Consider the following 21,821-nt stretch of genomic DNA (forward strand, 5'->3'; position numbering starts at 1 on the left):
CAGCCTTTTGCACACCCACCAGGAAGGGGCCAGAGTGTGTAAGTCCCTGTCAAGGAGGACAAGGACAGCAGGTCCTTCCCAGGAGACAGGCTTCGAAGCCAAGGACCATGCAGAAGGAAAGCCTGTCCCTCTGCCTCAGTCGCTTCCTGAAGGGCCATCCTACCTGGCCCAATTGACAGGTGACCCTGAGCCCCCCGCTGGCACAGCCAGTCCCTCTGCAGGCCCTGCCGGGCTGGGGGCTCCCCATGAGCAGACGGCCCAGAGGCCCTCCGGGCGCCTGGAGAGAGCTGGACCTGGGGGAGGGGCCCGCCCAGGGGACGCGCAGTTCTGTTTGGCCCACCTGAAGGCAGCCAGCCTTCCCTGCCGCCCCTGCCAGCCGCGTCTGAGCCGTGGGCCCGTCTGCCCTGTCCCTTGCTTTCCTTCCAGCCGGTGAGCAGGCGCCTCCTCTCATGTGGCCTCCACACAGCCCTGGACATCTGGGCGTGGGTCACCCCAGGGTAGACTTCAGACAGCTGGTGCCTCAGGAGCAGAGGGCCAGCCCCAGGCGCAGCCCAGCCTGCACAGGTGCTGTGGCCCAGCTGGACTCTGGGACACTGGGAATCACACCCAGATTTTACCCACCAAGGTATTCAGGGCAAGATCTGCAGCTGTTCCCTGGCCAAGCGGAGGATGCTGCGCTTTGTCCCCAGGGGAGGGAGTCTTTCCTGCTGGTTTGCTTTCCGTCTGATTGCGGTGTCTCTGGTGTTCTGCAGCTCCGGGAAGGGGCCTGAGCGTGGCCCCGGAGCAGGCTGGGGGGACAGACAGGCTTGTGCACTCCTGCACAGACTGCCCGGGCCCCACGTGTCTCCGCGACAGCACCTTCTGGAAGCGAGGCCTGTGGAAGCAACCGGGCTCTGGATGTGCATCTGCCTGCTGCTGGAGCCCACCTCTTTCCAGAAAGGGACAGAGATGGAACCGAGGGATTGACCCAGAGGCGGCCCTCTGGCCAGCTTTGGGCACAGGCCAGGGTTAGCTCTGGTGTGAGGAGCCCGTATCCATGGGCAGGACCTGCAGGATCAGGCACACAAGGCAGCCACTGGCCAGGCACTGCCCCCCAGCCCTCCCAGGCTGGCCAGCACGGAGGAACAGGGCGAGGCCACACCAGGACGAGGACAAGCTGGAGCTTGGGCTGGGCCTGGTGGGGGGACCCCAGTTCTGTGACAGGAACAGGACAGACAAAGAAGAGCTGAGGGCAGGTGACAAGAACGTGTGGGCTGGCGGGCAGTGCACAGGGCACCTTCCCTCCCTGGCACAGTGCAGAGCAGCAGGCAGCGTAAGGGCAGGGTCTTCCCACGCCCCCAGGTCCTGGTGTTGTGGACAAGAACCCAGGGTCAGCACTGAAAGACACTCAGGCCAGGCCAGGGCCACACGCCAACCCCAGGCCTTGCCCCCAGGCCTCCTCCTCTCTGGGCTGGGGCCTCACACCCCCAATCTCCAAACACTGCCGAACACCCGCTCCCTGCAGCCTGGCTCCCAGACAAGCTCTCCTGGCCAGACTCCCAAGGCTGCCCACCCTGGGCCCCACCGAGCACCCCATTCTGCCTCCAGCTCCCAATGGGAAGACACCTGCTGTGCTAGGGACACTTCTCATACCATCCTGAGCCCTCGGCCACCCAACCGACCAGCAGAGTGTCCACATGCTCAGGCCCAAGTCTGAGGAGGGAGGAAGCGTGGAAGAAGCCGCTCTCCAAGTGAAGGAGAAGGGACACGCCCCTTGGAGGACCTGGCACCCGGCAGGGCCTGGTCAGCCCAGGAAGGGAACCAGATTGGCCCAGGGGCAGCGGACAGGGATGTTCATTGAACACCACGCCCCCAACGGGACTTCGCAGTGACTGTCTGTGCACGGTGCCCACATGTCTGACCTTGCTCACCACTGTGCGTGTGCAAAGGGCAGAACCAAATACCTCCCATCTCCCCAAACCAGCGGTTCTCAGTAAGTCCACACCGCACTCCTGGCTCATTCCACAGAACTTTATTGGGTACCCCTGACACACAGGGTGCTGGTCTGGGGGGTCCTGGTGGCAGCCTGGGAGCAGCACGTCTGGAGCAGGAGGCAGACATAGATACCTGCGTTGAGCCACACCCACCAAGGCCACGGCCACGGAGAACAAGCAGCAGAAGGGTGTCCTGCCAGGTGCCAGGGCGTGGCCAGGGGCTCGGCTCACCATGGGGCAAGAGGGCCCAGGTGGAGGCCCTGTGGTGGGAGAGGAGGGAGAATGGGAGTCTCCAAGGGAAGGGAGGAGGACAGAGGGAACAGCATGAGCGGAGGCTCAGAGGCAGAGAACCCCTGGGGCATCCAGAGTCCCCTGCAGGGGAGAGCAGAGGGGATGGTTAAGGAGCCTGCCCTAGCCTTACCAGAGCTGGGCACGGGGCACACACATGTAGGTATCCAACTCTTCTGAGGTGTGTGGGCCAGGCCATGTCCCTGAAGTCTCAGAAGTGGGGTGCAGAGGACCACTAGATGTCCCTAGTCAGACGGGGAGTCTCCTGACAGTCCTCTGAGCAGTGGGGAGATGGGCTGCACCCCACACAAAAGCAGTGGGAGGGAGAGGCCAGTGCCAGGGTCCACCCAGTCGTCCCCTTCATGGACGCTACCATGCTGGTGCTCTGGGGAGCAGGAGGCCATCCGAAGGCCAGTCCGACTCACAGTGCCAGGGCCCTGCCACCTACCCCCTGCCCCCTCCCTCTCTCCAAGTTGCTCCCAGACACCAAATGGACCCAGTTCAACAAGTCCCTGCTTTTCTTTCCCGTGTCCGCCCCCTGCTGGAGCTGGGAGAGGGTAGGCAGGAGGGGGCAGGGGGAGCCCGGGCCAGGTCCTGTGGCAGGAGAAGCCTCAGCTCGGCTCCACTCTCCCCACAGGGAGCCTGCAGGCCCACTGAGGTCCTGGCCTCCCATGGGTCCTGACTGGACCTTGGCCAGTACTCTCACTCTGGACAGCAGGGAGAAGGCAGGACAGTCAGGGAAGCGACGGGAAGTACCGGAGCTGCAGCAAGATGGGGTGCTGCCCTGGAGAGAAGGGGAAGGAGGGATGGGTGGCTGGGAGAAGCCGGTGAGGAGAGTAAGATGGCGGGCAGAGAAGTGCGGGGTGGAGGCACCAGCAAGGTTCCTGCTTACCTGGACTCTGTCTCAACTTCACCTGACCAGGAGGCTGTGGAGCCAGCGGGTCTGGGCGCCCCGTCCAGTGCTCCAGAACCCCCAGGGATGGGGCTGCAGCCTGTCAGACCAGGAGACACCAGCAGCCCCAGACAGAAGGACACGCAGGGTCCCAGGGCACCCCCAGGTCTGAAAAGAGTGTGATCCACTGCTACAGGTGGGCTGGCCCTGCCCTGGCCCTGCCTCCCACACACATGCACTGGGCCCACGCGCGCACACACACGCACACACAGCCCCCACATCCCAGGCAGCCCAGAAAGGCTCTCTGGGCCCAAAGTGGCCCTTTCATTTTCTGAGGCTAATTGTGGAAGAGGGACCTGACCCATGTTCCTGCCCCAACTCCCTGTGGGTGGGGGCAGGCCACTGTCCTCAGACTGGCATCTCCCAGAGTCAAGAATCAGGGCTGGAAATTGTCCAACAAAAGTTGGGACCCCAATATCCTCTTCCCCCCACCCTGGAGGGGGTGGCCCCCGAAGCCCCCAGAGCCCTCAGAAACTGGCCCAGTTGGAGGCATCTCCTCTCACTTGCTCCTTCTCCCCTCCCGCAAAGAAAGGGGCAGGAAAGGAGCTGATCCACCAACACAGAGGCGCCCTGCTGAAGGGAGACATGCAAGTGGGACCCCCTCCAGTCAGGTGTGGCTGAGCAGAATTCCCTAATCCACCCTAAGCACCCCTGCCCCCTGCTGAAGGGCAGCATGGACGTGCTGGGGAACGTGGGAGGCCGACTAGGCCAGTGGTAAGGTTCCGGGGTGTGCGCCCCTGCCTGCCCAGAATAGCAGAGATCCGCTGGGCAGTTGAAAGGCTAGGGGTCACATTCACACGCGCCCCTCCGACCTCCACGCACACTTGGGTCTTGACTTGCTGGAAATGCATGTCTAGTGGGACAGAGGGTCCTGCCAGGGCCGGGAAACCAAAGAGGAGGATCCCCGCCCAAGGCCAGTGTCCACCTGCGCTCCTGCTGGACTCCTTACCCGGAGGTCGACTTCTCGGGACACGTTCCTCAGCCGCGGAAGACAAGCCTCCCCCGCCCTATAGGGCCCAGCCAGCTCCTACCTGGGCCCTGGACACAGCTCTGTCCCTGTCCCAAGAAGTTGGGCGACTTGTCCCAGGGCAAAGCGGCTCATGGGACGGGGAGACCAGAGTCCCAGAGCCCCAGACGAGTCCCTGTGCTCAGGCGTTCAGAATCCCTGACTCCCCAGACGGGAGACAGACTGCTGCTGACCCGGGCCGAGGCCTCGCCCTGGGGGATGCAGCGGGCTAAAGCGAAGCAGGACTTGCCCACGGCCTCGGAGGACCCCAGGTCAAAGCACCCCCCCACCCCGCCACCTCTGATCCCTAGTCGCCGGCCCAGCGCCGTGCGCAGCGAGGGATCAGAAGGTCTCGGGCGTGGCTGCAGAACCGAACAGGGCTCCGCAGAGTTGGGGCGTTCCCCGCACCCCTAAAAGCCTAAGCACACATTCGCGGTTGAAAGTACGCACTTTACGCGTCCTGGCGCCTCCGCGGTGAGTCGGGCCGCCGCACTCGGGGTCCGCGAAGGTGGCTCAGTTCGGGCGCTCCAGTCTCGACGTTCCCGGGGCAGAGAGCAACGTCCGGGGACGAACGGGACGGGTGCGCCCGGCGGCCGGGGCTGCGCCGGGCGAGGCGAGCGGCGAGAGGGGAGCGCTCCGGCGTTCAGGCAACAGCTACCCCTAGTGGGAGAGCCGCCCGGGGCCGGCGCCGCCCCGCGCCCGCTGCCCCGCGCCCCACGCCCGCAGCGCCCTACGCCCGGGGCCCTCCGGAGTGGACCAGGAGCGCAGGGCGGGCGCTGCTTTCCTCAGCCCTCCCCGTCTCCGGCGCCGGCGCCAAGCTGCCCGCGGACCCTGCCCTCCGCGCCTCCCAGCTGGACCCCGGCGGCCGCTGACCCGGGATCCGCGGCGCTCAGCGGCAAAGAGATGGGACGGGGCGGGCGCGTCCGGGGCTGCTCGGGCTGGGGCTGCGCGCGGCGGCCTCGGGCCGCGGCGGGGGGCGCGGAGCGCGGTGTGCGTGGCGGGGCGGTGCGGGGGGCGGCCGTGTGCGAGGCGCGAGTGTGAGCGCGCGCGGGAGGCGGGCGGACGGGCTCCGGCAGTCGAGCGGCGCCCGCGGGCGAGCTGGGAAGGCGGCGGGAACCCAAAGTTGCCTCCTCGCGGGACCGCGTCCTCGGTGGGGCGGGAGCCAGGGCCACCGAAGCGGCGGCCGTGGACACCGACTCCTTCGGTACCTGGGCAGCGGCCCCGCACGAGCGGCAGCAGCGTGGGCGGCGTTGGCGGCGGCGCGCGGGAAGCGAACCGGAGCTCCGGCGCGGCGCGGCGGCCGCTGGGGAACTCGGCTCAGGTGCGCGGCGAGAGGGGGCGCGGACCGGGGCCGGGGCCGGGGCCAGGCTGCGGGGACCAGGGCCGCGCGCAGAGCTCGCGCTAGCTGGAGGACCTCCACCGCGGGCGCCCAGGTCCCCAGTACGGCTGCTAGTCCAGGCGGCAGCTGCGCCGGGGTCCCCCGCCCCTGAGAGCTGGCTGCGGGGCTCAGACCCGCCCCCCGCCGCCCCTGGCGGGACCGCTCCGCCCTCGGCCTGCCAGCGCCCGCCCTCGACCCATGATTTCTAGGGCATTGGCCGCGCCGCTGGGTGATCCCTCCGGGCTCAAGTTGCAAGGGGGCGGGCCTGGGCCGGAGGTGGAGTCTCCCGCCAATTGAAGCCTCGGCTATAAATTGAGCTCCCTGCACGGCGAAGCCCAGATGCCTCGCCAGGCCGCCTCGCGGTTGGTGGTCGAAGGTGAGGGGTCCCAGGGGGCCTCGGGGCCCACAGCCACCATGCTCCGCTCCCTGCTGCTTCACTCCCTGAGGCTCTGTGCCCAGACCGCCTCGTGCCTCGTGCTCTTCCCGCGCTTCCTAGGCACGGCCTTCATGCTCTGGCTCCTCGACTTCCTGTGCATCCGCAAGCATTTCCTGGGCCGCCGCCGCCAACCGGAGCCAGAAGTGGAGCTCAATAGTGAGGGCGAGGAGGTGCCCCCCGACGACCCACCCATCTGCGTGTCAGACGACAACCGTCTGTGCACCCTGGCGTCGCTCAAAGCCGTGTGGCATGGCCAGAAGTTGGATTTCTTCAAGCAGGCACACGAGGGCGGCCCGGCGCCCAACTCCGAGGTTGTCTTGCCCGAGGGCTTCCGGAGCCAGCGCATCCTAGACTACGCCCAAGGGAACCGCCCACTGGTGCTCAATTTCGGCAGCTGCACCTGACCTCCGTTCATGGCGCGCATGAGCGCCTTTCAGCGTCTGGTCACCAAGTACCAGCACGACGTCGACTTCCTCATCATCTACATTGAGGAAGCACACCCCTCCGACGGCTGGGTCACCACGGACTCCCCCTACATCATTCCCCAACACCGGAGCCTGGAGGACCGAGTCAGCGCAGCAAGGGTGCTGCAGCAAGGTGCGCCAGGCTGCGCACTTGTCCTGGACACCATGGCCAATTCCAGCAGCTCAGCCTACGGTGCCTATTTCGAGCGCCTCTACGTCATCCAGAGTGGCACCATCATGTACCAGGGCGGCCGTGGCCCAGACGGCTACCAGGTCTCAGAGTTGCGCTCTTGGCTGGAGCGCTATGATGAGCAGCTGCATGGCGCTCGGGCCCGTCGGTTGTAAGCAGTCAACCGTCAACTGACTGAACTTGGCGAGCTGGGCCTTCGGGCCTTTGAAGCCCGCGTGCAAGCACCCCAAAGGAAGTCAAGCTTGGCGAGGCCCCGATGGCACAGATGCGCTGAGCCACGGATCTTAGGCTGAGCCTGCCTCCCAGAGACTCCGCTTCAGTGACTGACTCTCATTTATACCTACCTGGCTCGCTTGAAATCCTCTTAGCAGCACTGATGTGGTGCTCACGGCACCGTGTGTGCCCCCAGGACTTGCCCCTACAGCACTTTTTCACACCTGCTTCCCAGCGCGCCTTCAACCAAGCACCGCAGCGCTTCAGAGCGCAGAGACCTTGGCCACGCCCCGCGCTGAGCGCAGCTGGGTTCCACCAGCGCTCTAGGCTCGCGCTAGTTGCCTGGCACCCACCTGTCGCGCGCAGGAAGCCCTGCTGCTTTCGTGTTTACTTCTTGTCCCTGAGTCTGGGGGAGGGTTTCGGGGATGGGGAAGGGTGGGCAGGGTAGTCTCCCCTCTGCTTTTAGGCGCGCTCGACCCCCACTGCTGATGACGAACCATCTCTAACTGGTCTTGACCACGAGCTGGCTCCGAACTGCAGGAGGCTCGAAACAGCGCCTAAAATGAGATGGGGAGAATGCTCTAGGTTTCCACGAGGAAACCGCCACTAATGGGGTGGGGGTGGGGGGAGGTGGGGGTCTGTTTTGAGGCCAGAGGAAGCTGGCAGGAGAGGCACTGCAAGGTTCGCAGGACCCCAAAGAGAGGTGAACGGAGTTTGGGTGGCAGAGTCTGGAGAAAGGGAGGTGGGGGGGACTCCTAGGCAGAGCTGCTGGTTGCGGGGTCAGGAAATGGAGGGCCCTGATTCAAAGGCCATTCGGTGAGTGTTTTGCTGGAAAATTTCCCTGTATATAAACTTCTTTTAAGCTACAATAATAAAGGCTTGAAGTAAACTGCTTTCTGCTTGCCTTTTGTGCCTTTATTTTCTCTTGTCTCTGGAATAGCGACAGGAATTAAACACACATCTCTCCCTCTCGTCCCCATTGTGACCCAGGGGGGTTAGGGGAGGATCATAAACTGGAAGGGGCTTGGGAGGTGGACGGAGTGGGAAGGGGGCTCTGGGGCGGGCCGGGGCGCCTCCATATATTCATGCACACACCCAGGTCAGGATTTGGGAGGCTGAAGAAGAGCCAGGAAACCGAGGCCCGCAAGGTCCTGGAACCTGGCGGGAGAGGCAAGGGGATCCTCACTTGCTGCTGCGAGCGCGTCCATGCACGCACACTGACAGTGACGCTGTCCCTGCAGCCGCCCGTCTAACTTCTCTGAGCATTCAGAGATGTGGGGGAGGGGTGGTGTGGAAGGGCGAGGGGGCTTTGAACCTTGCAAAGCTCCGCTCCGCCCACGGTGGGTGCCACCGCGCACCTGGCTCCCTCCTCGCCCGCTTCCCGCACCTGCAAAACCATCTCCCGCCAACCCCCGCCTGGCTGCTGGAGTCCACCGCAGGCGCGACTAGCGAAGCGCGCAGTGGTGGAGCAGATCCATCACTCCAACAGCAGCTCCCACTGCGGGGCCGGGGGTGCTGCGGGATGTGCCCCGCCCAGGACACCCCCTCCTCCGCCTCCCCAAGCTAGAGCCCAACCTCGCCACCCCCGCACCCCCAGCCCGCTCGCCGCTGGGAAGCATTGAAGCGGAGCGAGGTGGATGAAGGAGGGAGATCAGAAGGGGGGGGGGGATTCGGGAGCGGGGTGAGGGTCTGGCGTTTGGCTCAGATCTCGCCTGTGATTGTGACCAAGCGCTGCAATACAATGCCTGCCCTCGCTGTCTTCCCTGCAGCTCTCCGAGTGAGGGCGACCCCACAAACGCGGTCCGCACCCCTCGGTTAATGACACCTTTATCTGAAGAGAGGTGGGGCAGAGGAAAGGGGATGAAGCCAGAGTTTGAGGATGGGAACGGCATGGGACCAGCGGACAGTGGAACTCAGGACCGCCTGTGTGGCGCGGCTAGAGAGTAGTGTCGGTGCGCGCCTCGGTGTGAGTGCGCGTGCACGGGGGACGTGTGTGTGAGTGGGGACGTTGCTGGAGGGATGGAAGAGAGGCCTCTGTCCAGCCAACTCCGCGCCCAGCCCCCACGCTGCTCCTCCGTGAAAACTTTTTGGAACTGACGCCCTAAATTTGGGCGATTTTTTTTCCTTTTGCTTTAAAAGATTTCAATTGAAAAATAACTTTAAAGAAAAAAAAGTCGGCACAGATGGCATTTCAGCGTCTCCTTCCCCCACCCCACCTCAAGCACTTCTCAACCCTAAACCCCCAAGAATATAGAGAACGCAGCAGGGGCGCCGCCCGAATCGGGCAGGGCTCGCCATGAGCTCGCGGCTCGCGCGGCTGTCCCAGGTGGAGACTTGGAGACTCGCGAAGGGCAGTCAGGGACAGCTGCGGCTGCCGTGGGTCGCTCAGAGCGTAATCCTGCTGCTCCGCGTCTCCGCTGATCGCTCAGGGGTACCTTAGGCGCGCGGAGCGACCTTTCCTCCTAGCAGAGCCTGCGCACTCTGGGCCTCCTCGGGCTTCCCAGACCTTGGTGCGCGCTCAGCGCGGTGCAGGGACCTTCGGCTCCTAAACACTCCGCACGCCGGCCGGTCGCTCCCCCATGCTGCTCCGGAGGGAGAGGGCATCTACCTCCCCACCATTTTTTCCCTTCCTTCTTCCCTCCCCTCCTTTCCTCCTTCTCCTTCATCTTTTTCTTTTCCCTCTTTCTTCTTTTTCTCTCTTTAGTTTCTTTCTCTCATTTCCTTGAAAATCCCGGCTGAAAACAGAAGACTCCAGAGAAGAAGATAAAACCAGGCAAGGTAACCTCTCAATGTGTGCATTTTCAAACTTGTTCCTCTCTCTTTTCCCTCACTGGTAAACAAGAGCAGGATCGCCCTTCTGCCGCTTACCATTAACCTTTTACTACCTGGGCACCCCTCTTCCTCTGCCCCCTCTTTCCATGTCAACAAATCAGTCGTGAATGGGGCAACACCAGGTGGCCAAAAAAAGGGCCAGGGACAGCTTCAGGGGTGGGCACTCCACATGTTAAGGATGTTCCCTTATTTTGCACAAAATCAGGGTGAGTAGCTGTTCTCAGCTCTGTCCCCATTTGTCCCTAAGTGAAATGGCAGTTCAAGACACAAACATGAGTTTAAAATGTCTGTTTTGTTACATGTTGCTAAACTGGCTTCTAGAAAGTTTGTTATTGTTCCTATTTTCCCAGTGCTGGCTCTCTCTTCTTAAAGTGAAAAAATACAATGATAACACATAAATCCATTCTCAATATTAAATGTTAAATATAGAAGTCCATAGAGAAGAACAGAATCCTTGCTCAGAGCAGGAGTTTTCAAACTATAAGTCAGGAGGCAGCAGTGGGTCATGAAATCCATTTATTGGATAAAGTCAAGCATATTGAAGAACTGAAATAGATTAATAAAATAAAAATATCAGCATGTACTCACCTAAGGAACTAGTTTCCTGCAACTTTGGTTTCAGTTATGTACAGTGTATGAGTGAGTGTACGCGTGAACGTGTGTGGGTGTGTTCATGTGAGTGTCCGTGTAACCCGGTCTCTGATAGGAAATGTTTTCCCTGAGGGGTCAAAAATGTTTGGAAATGTTTGCAAATGTCTGTTAGCATTCCCTCTTCCAGGACAGCCCCTGTGGATGGGTGGGTGTGTCTGCTTCCAGATTCTGTTTCAAATACTCACAGTCGTTCATGTGATGCATTTTCCATAACTGGGATCACACACACAGGGTTTGATGACCGCCCCAGCCCCCACCCTCTTGCGCCCTTGCCTGTGCTTTCTGGGGCAGTCCATCTAGTCTGAGCAGGTCTGCGCCTGCATGCTGGCTCCTGCCTGGCACCGTCCGGAAGCTTGAGCCCCACTCCTCCTTGAGGAGGATCTCAACTCTGTTCTCCAGCAGGGCTGGGATGCAGGGCAGCCGTTATTACTGCTGTTACCCTCACCAACATCCTCCTCGTTTGCGTTTTTCCAGGGTCTGGAGTGGCTCCTCATGCAGTTCCGCCTTCAGCAGGAAGGGGGATGAGGGGTTTTAAAAGGGTTCATAGGAAAGGTCTCATTTGTCCCTTGAAGTCATGGGCGCCTCTCCCAGGAAGACATGGGAAGAAGGGCATCCTTGGTAGGGAGCACAGCGGAGACCCGGAAGTCTGAGCATGCACATCTGGAGCAAGGAGTCCTCTGCATGGTGGCAAAGCAGGAAGGGCCCCAGTGAGGAGAAGGAGAGGCAGAGAGGAGCCAGGGCCAGTGTGGGGAGAGCCCTGGGCACTGTCTGGGGTCTCTGCTGAGCCTTTTGGGACAGTAGGCCTGCAGACAGGAAAGGGGAGCAGGTGATAGGGGTGGGAGGAGCACCAGAGCCCTGAAGATGGGAGTGGGGCACATCCAGCCCCGCCACTGACAGAGAGGCACAGATGCACCTGCAGGGGGCACACCACCCACCTCTGACCCAGCAGCTCTCCTCTAGGAATTTACCTAAAGAAAATAGTCAAACTGGGGAACGAAGGAGTAGGGAGGTCCCAAGAGGCCATGGCCCCCTGGTCACCCACCTGTAGGGAAGGAAGGACAAAGGGAAGTGACCTCTGAGTAGTTACTTATTCCAGGACCAGGTGGGGGCAACACCTCGGGATGATCTGACTGGGCGTCCTGAAGTTCCAGTTGGAGGTTATGATCATCAGCCCCCTTTCATGGAAGAAGAAACAAGCTCAAAATGTTTGCAGTGAGCTGGGCCAAGGTGTTTGGGGCTGGATTTTGTCCCTCCAAGTTCATACGTTGAAGTCCTAACCTTCCTTCTAATGAAACCTTATTTGGATATAAGGCCTGTAAAGAGCTGATTACATTAAAATGAGGTCATTAGGGTGGGCCCTAATTCAATCTGACTAGTGTCCTTAAAAGAAGAGATTAGGATACAGACACACACCGGAAAAACCCTATAAGGACACCATAGGAAGGCAGCCATCAGGAGCCAGGGAGAAGCCAACCCCAGCCCACACCTTTGCCTCAGACTTCCAGTCTCCAGAAGTGGAAGAACAACTATTTCTGTTGTTTACACCACCGGGTCTGTGGCACTTCACTGAGGCAGCCCCACGATTAGAAAGTGCCTTTGGCCACGGACCTATCCGACTCAGTGCTGGGGGCTCACCATGGGGTCCACAGTACCCTTTCTGGTGGCTAAAACACGTCAGCATGCTTCAGAGTCCTTACTCAGGTTCCAGGAGACCCCAGCAGGGCTGAGGGGTGAACTGGGGTGTTGTGTGTGCGTGTTCTTTTTTAATATCTGCAAAGATGCACCCAGGCACACACACAGAGCTCTGGAAAAATCTACCCCGAGGTAGTCACAGTCGCCGTTCCTGTGTGGGTGGGATTAGGAGTGTTTTCTTGCTTCCTTCTTATTGCTTATCTGTAGCCTGTGATTTTTCTGTAGTGAGCATGCATTGCTCTTATGACAGAAAAATACAATTGGAAACAGCAGATCCCACTGGCTGCGGCAAGCAGATGCCTGGGGGCGGAGAGGCCAGGGCATGGGGTGCAGGTCTACAGGAGACGGGGTGCAGTTCTACAGGGCGGCCCGGGTGGGGGTGCCTGGGGACAGGCATGGGAAAGAAGAGTGGGGGCGGGGCTGCGGAACAGAACACAGACACGCAGTGAATTTGCATTGCAACTGAACAAAAAAATGACTTTTTAGCATAAGTGTATCCCAAATATAGGTGATTTTAGAGATAGACTAAAAATAGTTTTTAAATTGTTTACCTGAAATTTAAATTTCACTGAATCTCCAGGGTTGTCTGTCTTTCTAACTCCCAGGGCCCTGAGTGGAGCAATGGTGGACTACACTACAGTCCCTCTGGGGTCCTTGGAGGAGTGGTCACAAAGCTCAAGAGACTAGGTCCTTCTAAAATGAAACCATAGCCTCTTAGATCTTCGGATGCATCTTCTGGAGTTGGTAGGACCCTTGCAGCCAGGCAGAGGACTCCTGACCCTGCAGAGAGTGCACCTGAAGACCTGGGGCCAAGGAAGAAATGACCATTGGCACAGTGGCCCTGATTTGCAGGTCCTGGTGCAGAATGAAAATGCAGGACCCTTGTTCAAAAGGTGGGGGAGGAACTACCAGCAGTGTGGAATAGAAGGCTTTTTCTTCTCTTCCATGGTGTCTCAACTTGGTGTGGTGTCTGCTATTTAATGTCATTGTATGGAAAGGAAAAGTGACATTTTAAATTATATCTTCATCTGGGTTCTCCAGAGAAAAGCAACCAATAAGAGATGGGTAGATGGATGGTAGATTCGATGATGGTGGGATGGATGGATGGATGGATGGATGGGTAGATAGATAAAGGAATCGGCTCATGTAACCAATTCAAGCAAAAGCAAACATAGGCAAATGGGGTTGCATTAAACTAAAAAGCTTCTGCACAACAAAGGAAGCAATCAACGAAGGAAAGAGAGAAAGCGTGTGAAGTGGGAGCTGACATTCGCAAGCCATACATCAGGTTAGGTATCTAAAATATGAAAGGAACTCAAACAGCTCCATAGCAGGAAAACAAATAATTTTAAAGTGGTCCAACTAACTCAACAGACGTTTTCCAAAAGAAGGCATACAGATGGCAACGCCAGGTGAACTCTAGTGCTCAACATCACTAGCACAGGGGAGGTGCACATCCAAACCATGGAGATGTGGTCTCCCGGGTGCTGCAGGGGCTGTCATCAAAGGACCAACAGAGCCAGTGCCGTGGAGGCTGTGGAAGAAAGGGCACCGTGCACACTGTTAGTCGGAGCGTGATGGAGTAGAATCACCATGGAAAACAGAAAGCTAAGAATTAGAATTACCAGTGACCCAGCAATCCCACTCCTGGGTAGACCACCAGAGCACAGACAATTCTCCACAGCAAAGGCATGGGTCAGCCCAAGTGTCCACGGGTGGACACCCCGGAGAAGGAAGGCCGTGTGTACACCGGAAACTGCTTTCACATGGAAACAACATGACAATAATATCAAATGACATATTTATCTTATATTAATAGTAAAAAAAGTGGAAATAAAATAGAAAATTATTTTTACATAAATGGGACATTATTTGGCCTTTGTAAAGAAAGAAATTCTGCATTTGTGACTACAGGAATGAGCCAGGAGGACGTTACAGCAAGTGAAACCAGTGTGCGTGGAAGGACAAACACAGCATGGTCCCAGGCGGAGGATGACGTGTGGACTCAGAAGCAGAGGGAGAGAGGCGGCAAGGGAAGGGCGGTGCCAGTTCAGGGGCACAGAGCTCCAGTCGGTGGACAGGCTCACGTGATCTCATGCACAGGACGGTGACCACAGTTGATGATGTTCTGTTGCACAGTTGAAATTGCTAAGAAAAGAGATCTTCAATGTTCTTACCACACAAAAGATAGAAACTACGTGAGATCTTGGGAAGGCTGATTTGCTTGATTGTGGCACTCATTTATCACTGTATATGTGTACCCGATCGGTCCTTCTAAAAATGAAACCATAGCCTCTAAGATCTTCAGATCCATCTTCTGGAGTTGGTAGGACTTCGTATCCCACAAACATTATACACACACACACACGTGTGTGTGTGCGTGTGTGTGTGTGAGACCTCAGTAACTGGAGGGAAACTGGTGTTCACAGACTGACTGTACTATAGTAGATGGCCTAACAACTGGGCACGCAGCTTTTCTTGTTCAAATTTTCTTCATGAGTACCATGTGCATTTTCTGGGGTTCTTGTAGTAGCATGGTGACTCCACTATTATGTACAATTTTTTTTTCTTTGATTCAAATATAGAATTAAGTTTAAAATGGATCCCTTGTTATTTTCCATTGTAATAACTATGCGGGGGACTGATGGGGACCCAACCCAGAGCCCTGCATGTGCTGGGCAAGCCTCTACCACCAGTAAGTGGGTCTTAAAACACAGGAATCGTCCATTCATCTGTTGAAGGACACCTATGGAGGGTCCATAGCTCAGCCATTGTGAGTTCAGCTGCTATAAACACTGATGTGGCTGCGTTACCGTAGTGTGCTGATTTTAGGGCCTTTGGGTATAACCTGAGGAGTGGGAGAGCTGGGTCAAATGGTGGGTCCATTCCAAGTTTTCTGAGGAATCTCCCTACTGCTTTCCAAAGTGGTTTCACCAATTTACAGTCCCACCAGCAATGTATGAGTGTGCCTTTTCCACCACATCCTCGCCAACATTTATTGTTGCTTGTATTCTTGATAATAGCCATTCTGATTGGAGTGAGATGAAATCTTAGCTTTGATTTGCATTTCTCTAATTGCTAGCAATGTCGAACATTTTTTCATATGTTTGTCGATCAATCGTATCTTATTCTGTGAAGAGTCTGTATGGATGGAGCTGGAAAATATCCAGCTAAGTGAAATAGGCCAAACCCAAAAACCAAAGGCCGAATGTTTTCTCTGATATGCAGATGCTAATTCACAAAAGTGAGGTGGTGCTAGGGAAGAATAGAGTTACTTTAGATTAGATAGAGGAGAGTGAAGGGAAGGGAAGGAATATGGGAGTAGGAAGGATAGTAGAGTGAAATAGACATTATTACTTCATGTACACGTATGACTGCATGACCAGCGTGGTCCTACAATATGTGCAAGCAGAAAAATGAGAAATCCTACTCCATTTATGCATGATTTATCAAAATGCGTAAATGCTTTCTACTGTCCTATATAATTAGAACAAATAAAACAATTAAAATGAAAAATAAAATAAAAAAAAAACAGGAATTAATTCATGCAATCATGGAGACTGAGCAGTCCCGAGCAAGCTGGAGACCCAGGAGAGCCCATGGTGCAGGTTCCCATCCATGTCCAAGCTCAAGCCCAAAGTCAGAAGACGTGCCCCACTCAACGCAGGCAAGGAAAACGGGTCTTTTTCACTCAGTCTTTCCTTTAGTGAGATCTTCAGGGAGTTGGACGAGGCCCACCCACATTGGGGAGGGTTGTCTATTTCACTCAGTTCACAGAGTAGAACGTTAGTCCCATGCAGAAACACACTTCCAGATACACCCAGAAGCAATATTTAACCAAATACCCAGGAACCCCATCGGTCAGTGAAATTAATAAATAAAATTAACCATCACAAATTATGAGTATGAATTTTACCATTCACCTTTCTGATCTCACATACCAATGCAAGCACATTTAGCCCTTCCATGGAAGGATCGTGTGTGTACATGACACGTATTCCTGTCTCACGGCACAGTGGAAATATGTCCCAAACACACTTAACTTTCTGTTCAACTTCTTGGGCACGTTCTAGCAACATGCTCTGCCTTCCAACTGCAGATGGGTAGAGAGGAACCCAAAAGGGGCTGTGGCTTGGCATCCTTCCTCTTTCCCCCTGCCGTTGGTCGGAGAGGTTAGTGCCTGCGCATGTCCTTGTGCTCATAGCCCACCTGTCTCACTGCCCACCTGTCTCATAGCTCACCTGACTCATAGCCCACCTGTCTCATTGCCCACCTGTTTCATAGCTCACCTGACTCACAGCCCACCTGTGCTCACAGCCCACCTGTCTCACAGTCCACCTGTCTCACTGCCCACCTGTTTCATAGCTCACCTGACTCACAGCCCACCTGTGCTCACAGCCCACCTGTCTCACAGTCCACCTGTCTCACTGCCCACCTGTTTCATAGCTCACCTGACTCACAGCCCACCTGTCTCACTGCCCACCTGTTTCATAGCTCACCTGACTCACAGCCCACCTGTCTCACTGCCCACCTGTTTCATAGCTCACCTGACTCACAGCCCACCTGTCTCATAGCCCACCTGTTTCATAGCTCACCTGACTCACAGCCCACCTGTCTCATAGCCCACCTGTCTCACAGCCCACCTGTCTCACTGCCCACCTGTCTCATAGCTCACCTGACTCACAGCCCACCTGTGCTCACAGCCCACCTGTCTCACAGTCCACCTGTGCTCACAGCCCACCTGTGCTCACAGCCCACCTGTCTCACAGTCCACCTGTGCTCACAGTCCACCTGTCTCACAGCTCACCTGTACTCATAGACCACCTATGTTCCATTCACCTGTACTCACAGCTCACCTGTGTTCACAGCCCACCTGTCTCACAGCTCACCTGTACTCATAGCCCACCTATGTTCCATTCACCTGTACTCACAGCTCACCTGTGTTCACAGCCCACCTGTCTCATAGCTCACCTGTGCTCACAGCCCACCTGTCTCACAGCCCACCTGTTTCACAGCTCACCTGTACTCATAGCCCACCTATGTTCAGCTCACCTATACTTTCAGCTCACCTATACTTACAGCTCCCCTGTGCTAACAGCCCACTTGTGCTCAGCTCACCTGTGCTCAGTTCACCTGTACTTACAACTCACCTGTGCTCAGTTCACCTTCACTCACAGCTCACCTGTGCTCACAGCTCACCTGTACTCATAGCCCACCTGTGTTCAGCTCACCTATGCTCACAGCTCACCTGTGCTCACAACCTACCTATATTCAGTTCACCTGTACTCACAACCCACCTGTGCTCAGTTCACCTGCACTCACAGCCCACCTGTGCTCAGCTCACCTGTACTCACAGCTCACCTGCGCTCAGTCTACCTGCACTCACAGCCCACCTTGTGCTCAGCTCACCTGTACTCATAGCTCACCTGTGCTCATAGCCCACCTGTGCTCAGCTTACCTGTCCTCAGTCCACCTGCACTCACAGCCCACCTTGTGCTCAGCTCACTCACAGCCCACCTGCACTCACAGCTCACCTGTGCTCAGCCCACCTGTGCTCAGCTCACCTGTACTCACAGCTCACCTGTGCTCATAGCCCACCTGTGCTCAGCTAACCTGTACTCACAGCTCACCTGTGCTCATAGCCCACCTGTGCTCAGCTAACCTGTACTCACAGTTCACCTGTGCTCATAGCCCACCTGTGCTCAGCTCACCTGTACTCACAGCCCACCTGTGCTCAGCTCACCTGTACTCACAGCTCACCTGTGCTCATAGCCCACCTGTGCTCAGCTCACCTGTACTCACAGCTCACCTGTGCTCATAGCCCACCTGTGCTCAGCTTACCTGTACTCACAGCTCACCTGTGCTCATAGCCCACCTGTGCTCAGCTTACCTGTACTCACAGCTTACCTGTACTCACAGCTCACCTGTGCTCATAGCCCACCTGTGCTCAGCTTACCTGTACTCACAGCTCACCTGTGCTCACAGCCCACCTGTGCTCAGCTTACCTGTATTCACAGCTCACCTGTGCTCACAGCCCACCTGTACTCAGCTAACCTGTACTCATAGCCCACCTGTGTTCAGCTCACCTGCACTCATAACTCACCAGTGCTCACAGCCCCCCTGTGCTCACAGCTCACCTGTGCTCCCAGCCCACCTGCCTCATTGTGAGGATCAGTGAACCCTCATGTCTGGACCGAGGGACATGCCCTGACTTTGTGATGGAGCAAGGAGAGCACTCCATGTGGCTTGGGAGGCAGGAGCAGGGAGTGCCCACTCGTCACCTCCTCTGCTCAAGTACTTATGCCAGTTTCCCTTAGGGCTTCACCTGCAAGACACCAGTTAGGAGGAAAAGGCAGTAAAGGTGTCAAGACAGTGTTCCCCAGGCCCCAGGCCTCCCTCAGCAGGGGTCCTGTGGACCCCTGGGGCTCATGCCTGCAGCCAGCCCCACTGCAGGCTGCACACCCCCACCACACACCTCAAAGCACACGTGCCACACACACACTCAGACACAGTCACACAACACGCTCTGACGCTGACACACATAGCACACACTCCGACACTGACACCACGCATCACACTGAGACAGTCAGGTGTGCACTCAGACATGCCGGCTGAGTCCTGAGAGCGGCTTGGCACCTGTAGGGTCACAGCAGCCCATGTCACGGTTGTTCCCTCTTCCTAGGTGGGCCCAGAGCTATCAGGTCACATTGCCCAGACACACACTGTCAGACGCCAAAGCCTCCTTCTATCCCCAGGCATCCTCTCAAGGACAGCCTCTTCCTAAATGTTTGCTGTCCTCGAGCTGGGCACTGTGAAACGGCAGGTCCGTGTGCGCCACCATGGTCCCCTGGGCTCTGCTGGGTCGGGAGGCTGGAGACATGGTGCAGTGTGTGCTGTGCATCTGTGTGAGTGTGTGTAACACACGTGTGTGTGTGTGCTCATGTGTGCATGGTGAGCAGGTGCAATGTGCACCGGTCTGTGTGTGCGTGCGTGTGCATGTGTGTGCATGAGTGTGCTGAGGGAGTTGTGAGTCATCTCACATGACTTCTTTCTCCAGCCCCTGACACCCACCTGGCCGTACGAAGCCCCAGGGAGACCTGGTGCCCTCCTCACAGCACAGCTGGGCAGACTGGAGAGGTTGACACCGTCCATCGGAAGGCCTGGGAGGAGGGGAGCCCAAGGCAGGTGGTCAAGGAGGGCTTCCTGCAGTGGGTGTGCAGGAAGAATCGAGAGCTCTGGTGGGAAGGTCCTCAGGGATGGAAGGAGCAACCTGTGGGATCTTGAAGGCATGGAACATTCTGGAAGGTTTGGGCAATGGCAGAAAAGTCAGGGTCCAGGAAGGAAGAAGGTGGGATAAAAAGTGAGGCTTGGGCTGGGGCCGTAGCTCAGGGGCAGAGCCCTTGCCTAGCACATGTGAGGCACTGGGTTCCATCCTCAGCACCACACGAATATAAATAAATAAAATAAAGGTACTGTGTCCATCTACAACTCAACATACTTCTTAAAAGTGAGGCTTAAGTGTCCTTGACGGAGCTGACACGTTGCCTGCAGGCTCTGGTGAGAGACATGGCCATGTCTGTGGATGAGCAGGCAAGCCTTGGTCCAGGGTGGCTGTCCTCAGTGGGTGCCATTGCATCCTGATGGCCTGGTCGCCTGAGGAAGGTGCTGGGTCCCTGCTCCATCTTGGCCATAGCCTGCCCTCTCTGATCTGAACTCCCTCCTCTGCCCTGAGACAGAGGGACCCCTCACACAGCTCTAGGCAGAGCCCAGGGCTGCCGAGCAGAGCAGGGGAGAGCAGCAGCTGGCCTCACCTCTGTAAGCCACCACCGCACCAGGCTCCCCAGGGAGAGTCTCCAGCCCTCTCCAGTGCCCCTGCCCAGGAGCACCACGGCTTCCCAGCCATCTCTTGAAGGGGCCCATCCTCCTGCTCGGGCAGTGCAGAACCAGAGACCACAAGGCACAAGTCCTGTGTGAAATGCGAAGGAAGATTCCACTTACAGAGAAGTCCTGCTGGTTCCAAGAATGTGAGTGCTGTGGTCCCCTGGGTTCACCTACTGATCCAGCGAGATCCCAGGAGCATGCTCACAGCTTATCTTCACATCCTCCAGGTCCCAGAGAATCTTGGAGAAGAAAGAACTGGGGAGTCACCACCTATCCATTTAGTCCTTTGACAAATACCTACTTAAGGCCTAAAACGAGCCCCCGACGGTTCCCGCTCCACAGGAGAGAAACCCAGCCAGGGGCTGCCCATAGGGCTTCCACACTCAACTGGAACCAGCAAAAACAGAGCTGCAGAGGGCACAGCAACGGGCCAGCAGTGAGTGGTAACAATGCTACCAAGAGCAGTGGGGCCTGCTTCCGCCACTGAAAGCCGTGAAGCGGGCCACCCCAAAGCCACGGCGTGCCATCACTTCTGGAAGCTCTGCAGGCCCACCAGGCTCTGCGGCACAGTTCTCCCTGGGCATCTCAACTGGGAGACAAGCTGCATTTAAGTGGGCTGATGTCATCCCAGGGTGCCCGTTTCCACCTGCCAGCTTAGGACTCCCCTGCCCCACAGCCCAAAGGCCTCCATGGTGCCTCTCCATGAAACCTGCCCCCAAGAGTGAACATCCCCAGTGAACCAGCACGTGGCGTCTATGTGACTCGGCCCAAGAAGTCACCCAGCATCCCTGCTGCAAACTCTGCCTGCCCAGGCAGTCACAGAGGCCAGCCCGGCTCCAAGGAGTGGACACAGGTCCCGCCACAGGAAGGAAGGAGTGCAGGTCACCTTGTGGGAAGAGCCTCCCTCTCCAGCTGCGATCTGACTGCATGAGATGCTCGGAGTGAGAACGGCAGAAGAGCAGCCCGGCTGAACCCCATCAAGCCACAGAAGCAAAAGAGAATAGCAAAATGAGTATTTCAGCCTGAGTTCTGGGTAGTCTGGCGGGCAGCACTAGGTACTCACATGCCTGGATGGGACCCTCCCAGGAACTTGAGATGCCTTCGCCTGAGAGAGATGCTGGGAAATGTGGTGCCGCTGCCCAGGCCACCTGCCCTGGGGAGGGGAGAGCTCTGGGGAATCGGGCATCCCGCCCAGCCTAACGCTGACCTCCTGTTTCAAAACCTAACACCACCGGGGCTCCGCGTGGACTCTGCGGAGAGGGCGTGGTTGGGTTCTGTCTTCCCCTGTCTCTCTGTATGTTCACACCTTCATAATCATTAGAGAGAGCTGGATCCGCCCATCCGGCCCACCCTCCCATGGCCCCCAGGAGGAGAGAACCGCAGCCCCAGCCACAGCTCCCTGCAGGCTTCCCCAGGGCCTCTCGCCTGGTCCCCAGACTTCAGGCCCCTCTGGTCCAGGGCAGCACAGAGGGCCAGGTCCAGCGCTGGCAAGCTCCTGGGGCCGGCCCTGGGAAGGGCTGGTGCCCAGTGCTTTCGGTGACTGGCATCACCAAGTGGCACCTCCGCGGGCTCCTAAACTGGTCCGGAGCAGCACTCCGAAGACCTGATCACACGTCCCATTTTGCAGATGGTGAAACAGAGGCACAAGAAGATCCATGAACCAGCTAGCAAGAGGCAGAGCCCGGGGTCCAGCCTGGCCATCAGGCTCCCAAGGACACATTTATCCCCTGGGCGGGCACTGGACGCATCCCACCAGGGTCTGGGTGGCCCGTGGAGCTTGGGTGGGCACCTCCTCTTTGGAACGTGTGCCGCCCCACCCGCCCACAGCTCCTGGGGCTGGTTTCCACGAATCTCCCGCACGCGCC

At 57.5% G+C, this 21,821-nt stretch overlaps 1 protein-coding gene and 1 long non-coding RNA gene across 2 annotated transcripts; one reads left to right on the forward strand and one right to left on the reverse strand.

Annotated features, from left to right (window-relative positions):
- Window positions 1-2,044: 2,044 nt before the first annotated feature.
- On the reverse strand, window positions 2,045-4,791 carry LOC124977554 (uncharacterized). The gene is made up of 3 exons (XR_007107213.1): window positions 3,154-4,791; window positions 2,395-3,045; window positions 2,045-2,233 (listed from the first exon to the last, which is right to left on the reverse strand). It is a non-coding gene; the product is annotated as an uncharacterized LOC124977554 (long non-coding RNA).
- Window positions 4,792-5,266: 475 nt separating this feature from the next.
- Dio3 (iodothyronine deiodinase 3) lies at window positions 5,267-7,295 on the forward strand. Its single transcript, XM_047541446.1, has one exon. It carries the CDS (start codon window positions 5,937-5,939, stop codon window positions 6,840-6,842), a length of 906 nt encoding a protein of 301 aa, XP_047397402.1. The 5' UTR covers window positions 5,267-5,936; the 3' UTR covers window positions 6,843-7,295.
- Window positions 7,296-21,821: the final 14,526 nt, after the last annotated feature.

Source organism: Sciurus carolinensis, chromosome 2 (genome assembly GCF_902686445.1).
Source record: "Sciurus carolinensis chromosome 2, mSciCar1.2, whole genome shotgun sequence".
NCBI classification, from domain to species: domain Eukaryota; kingdom Metazoa; phylum Chordata; class Mammalia; order Rodentia; family Sciuridae; genus Sciurus; species Sciurus carolinensis.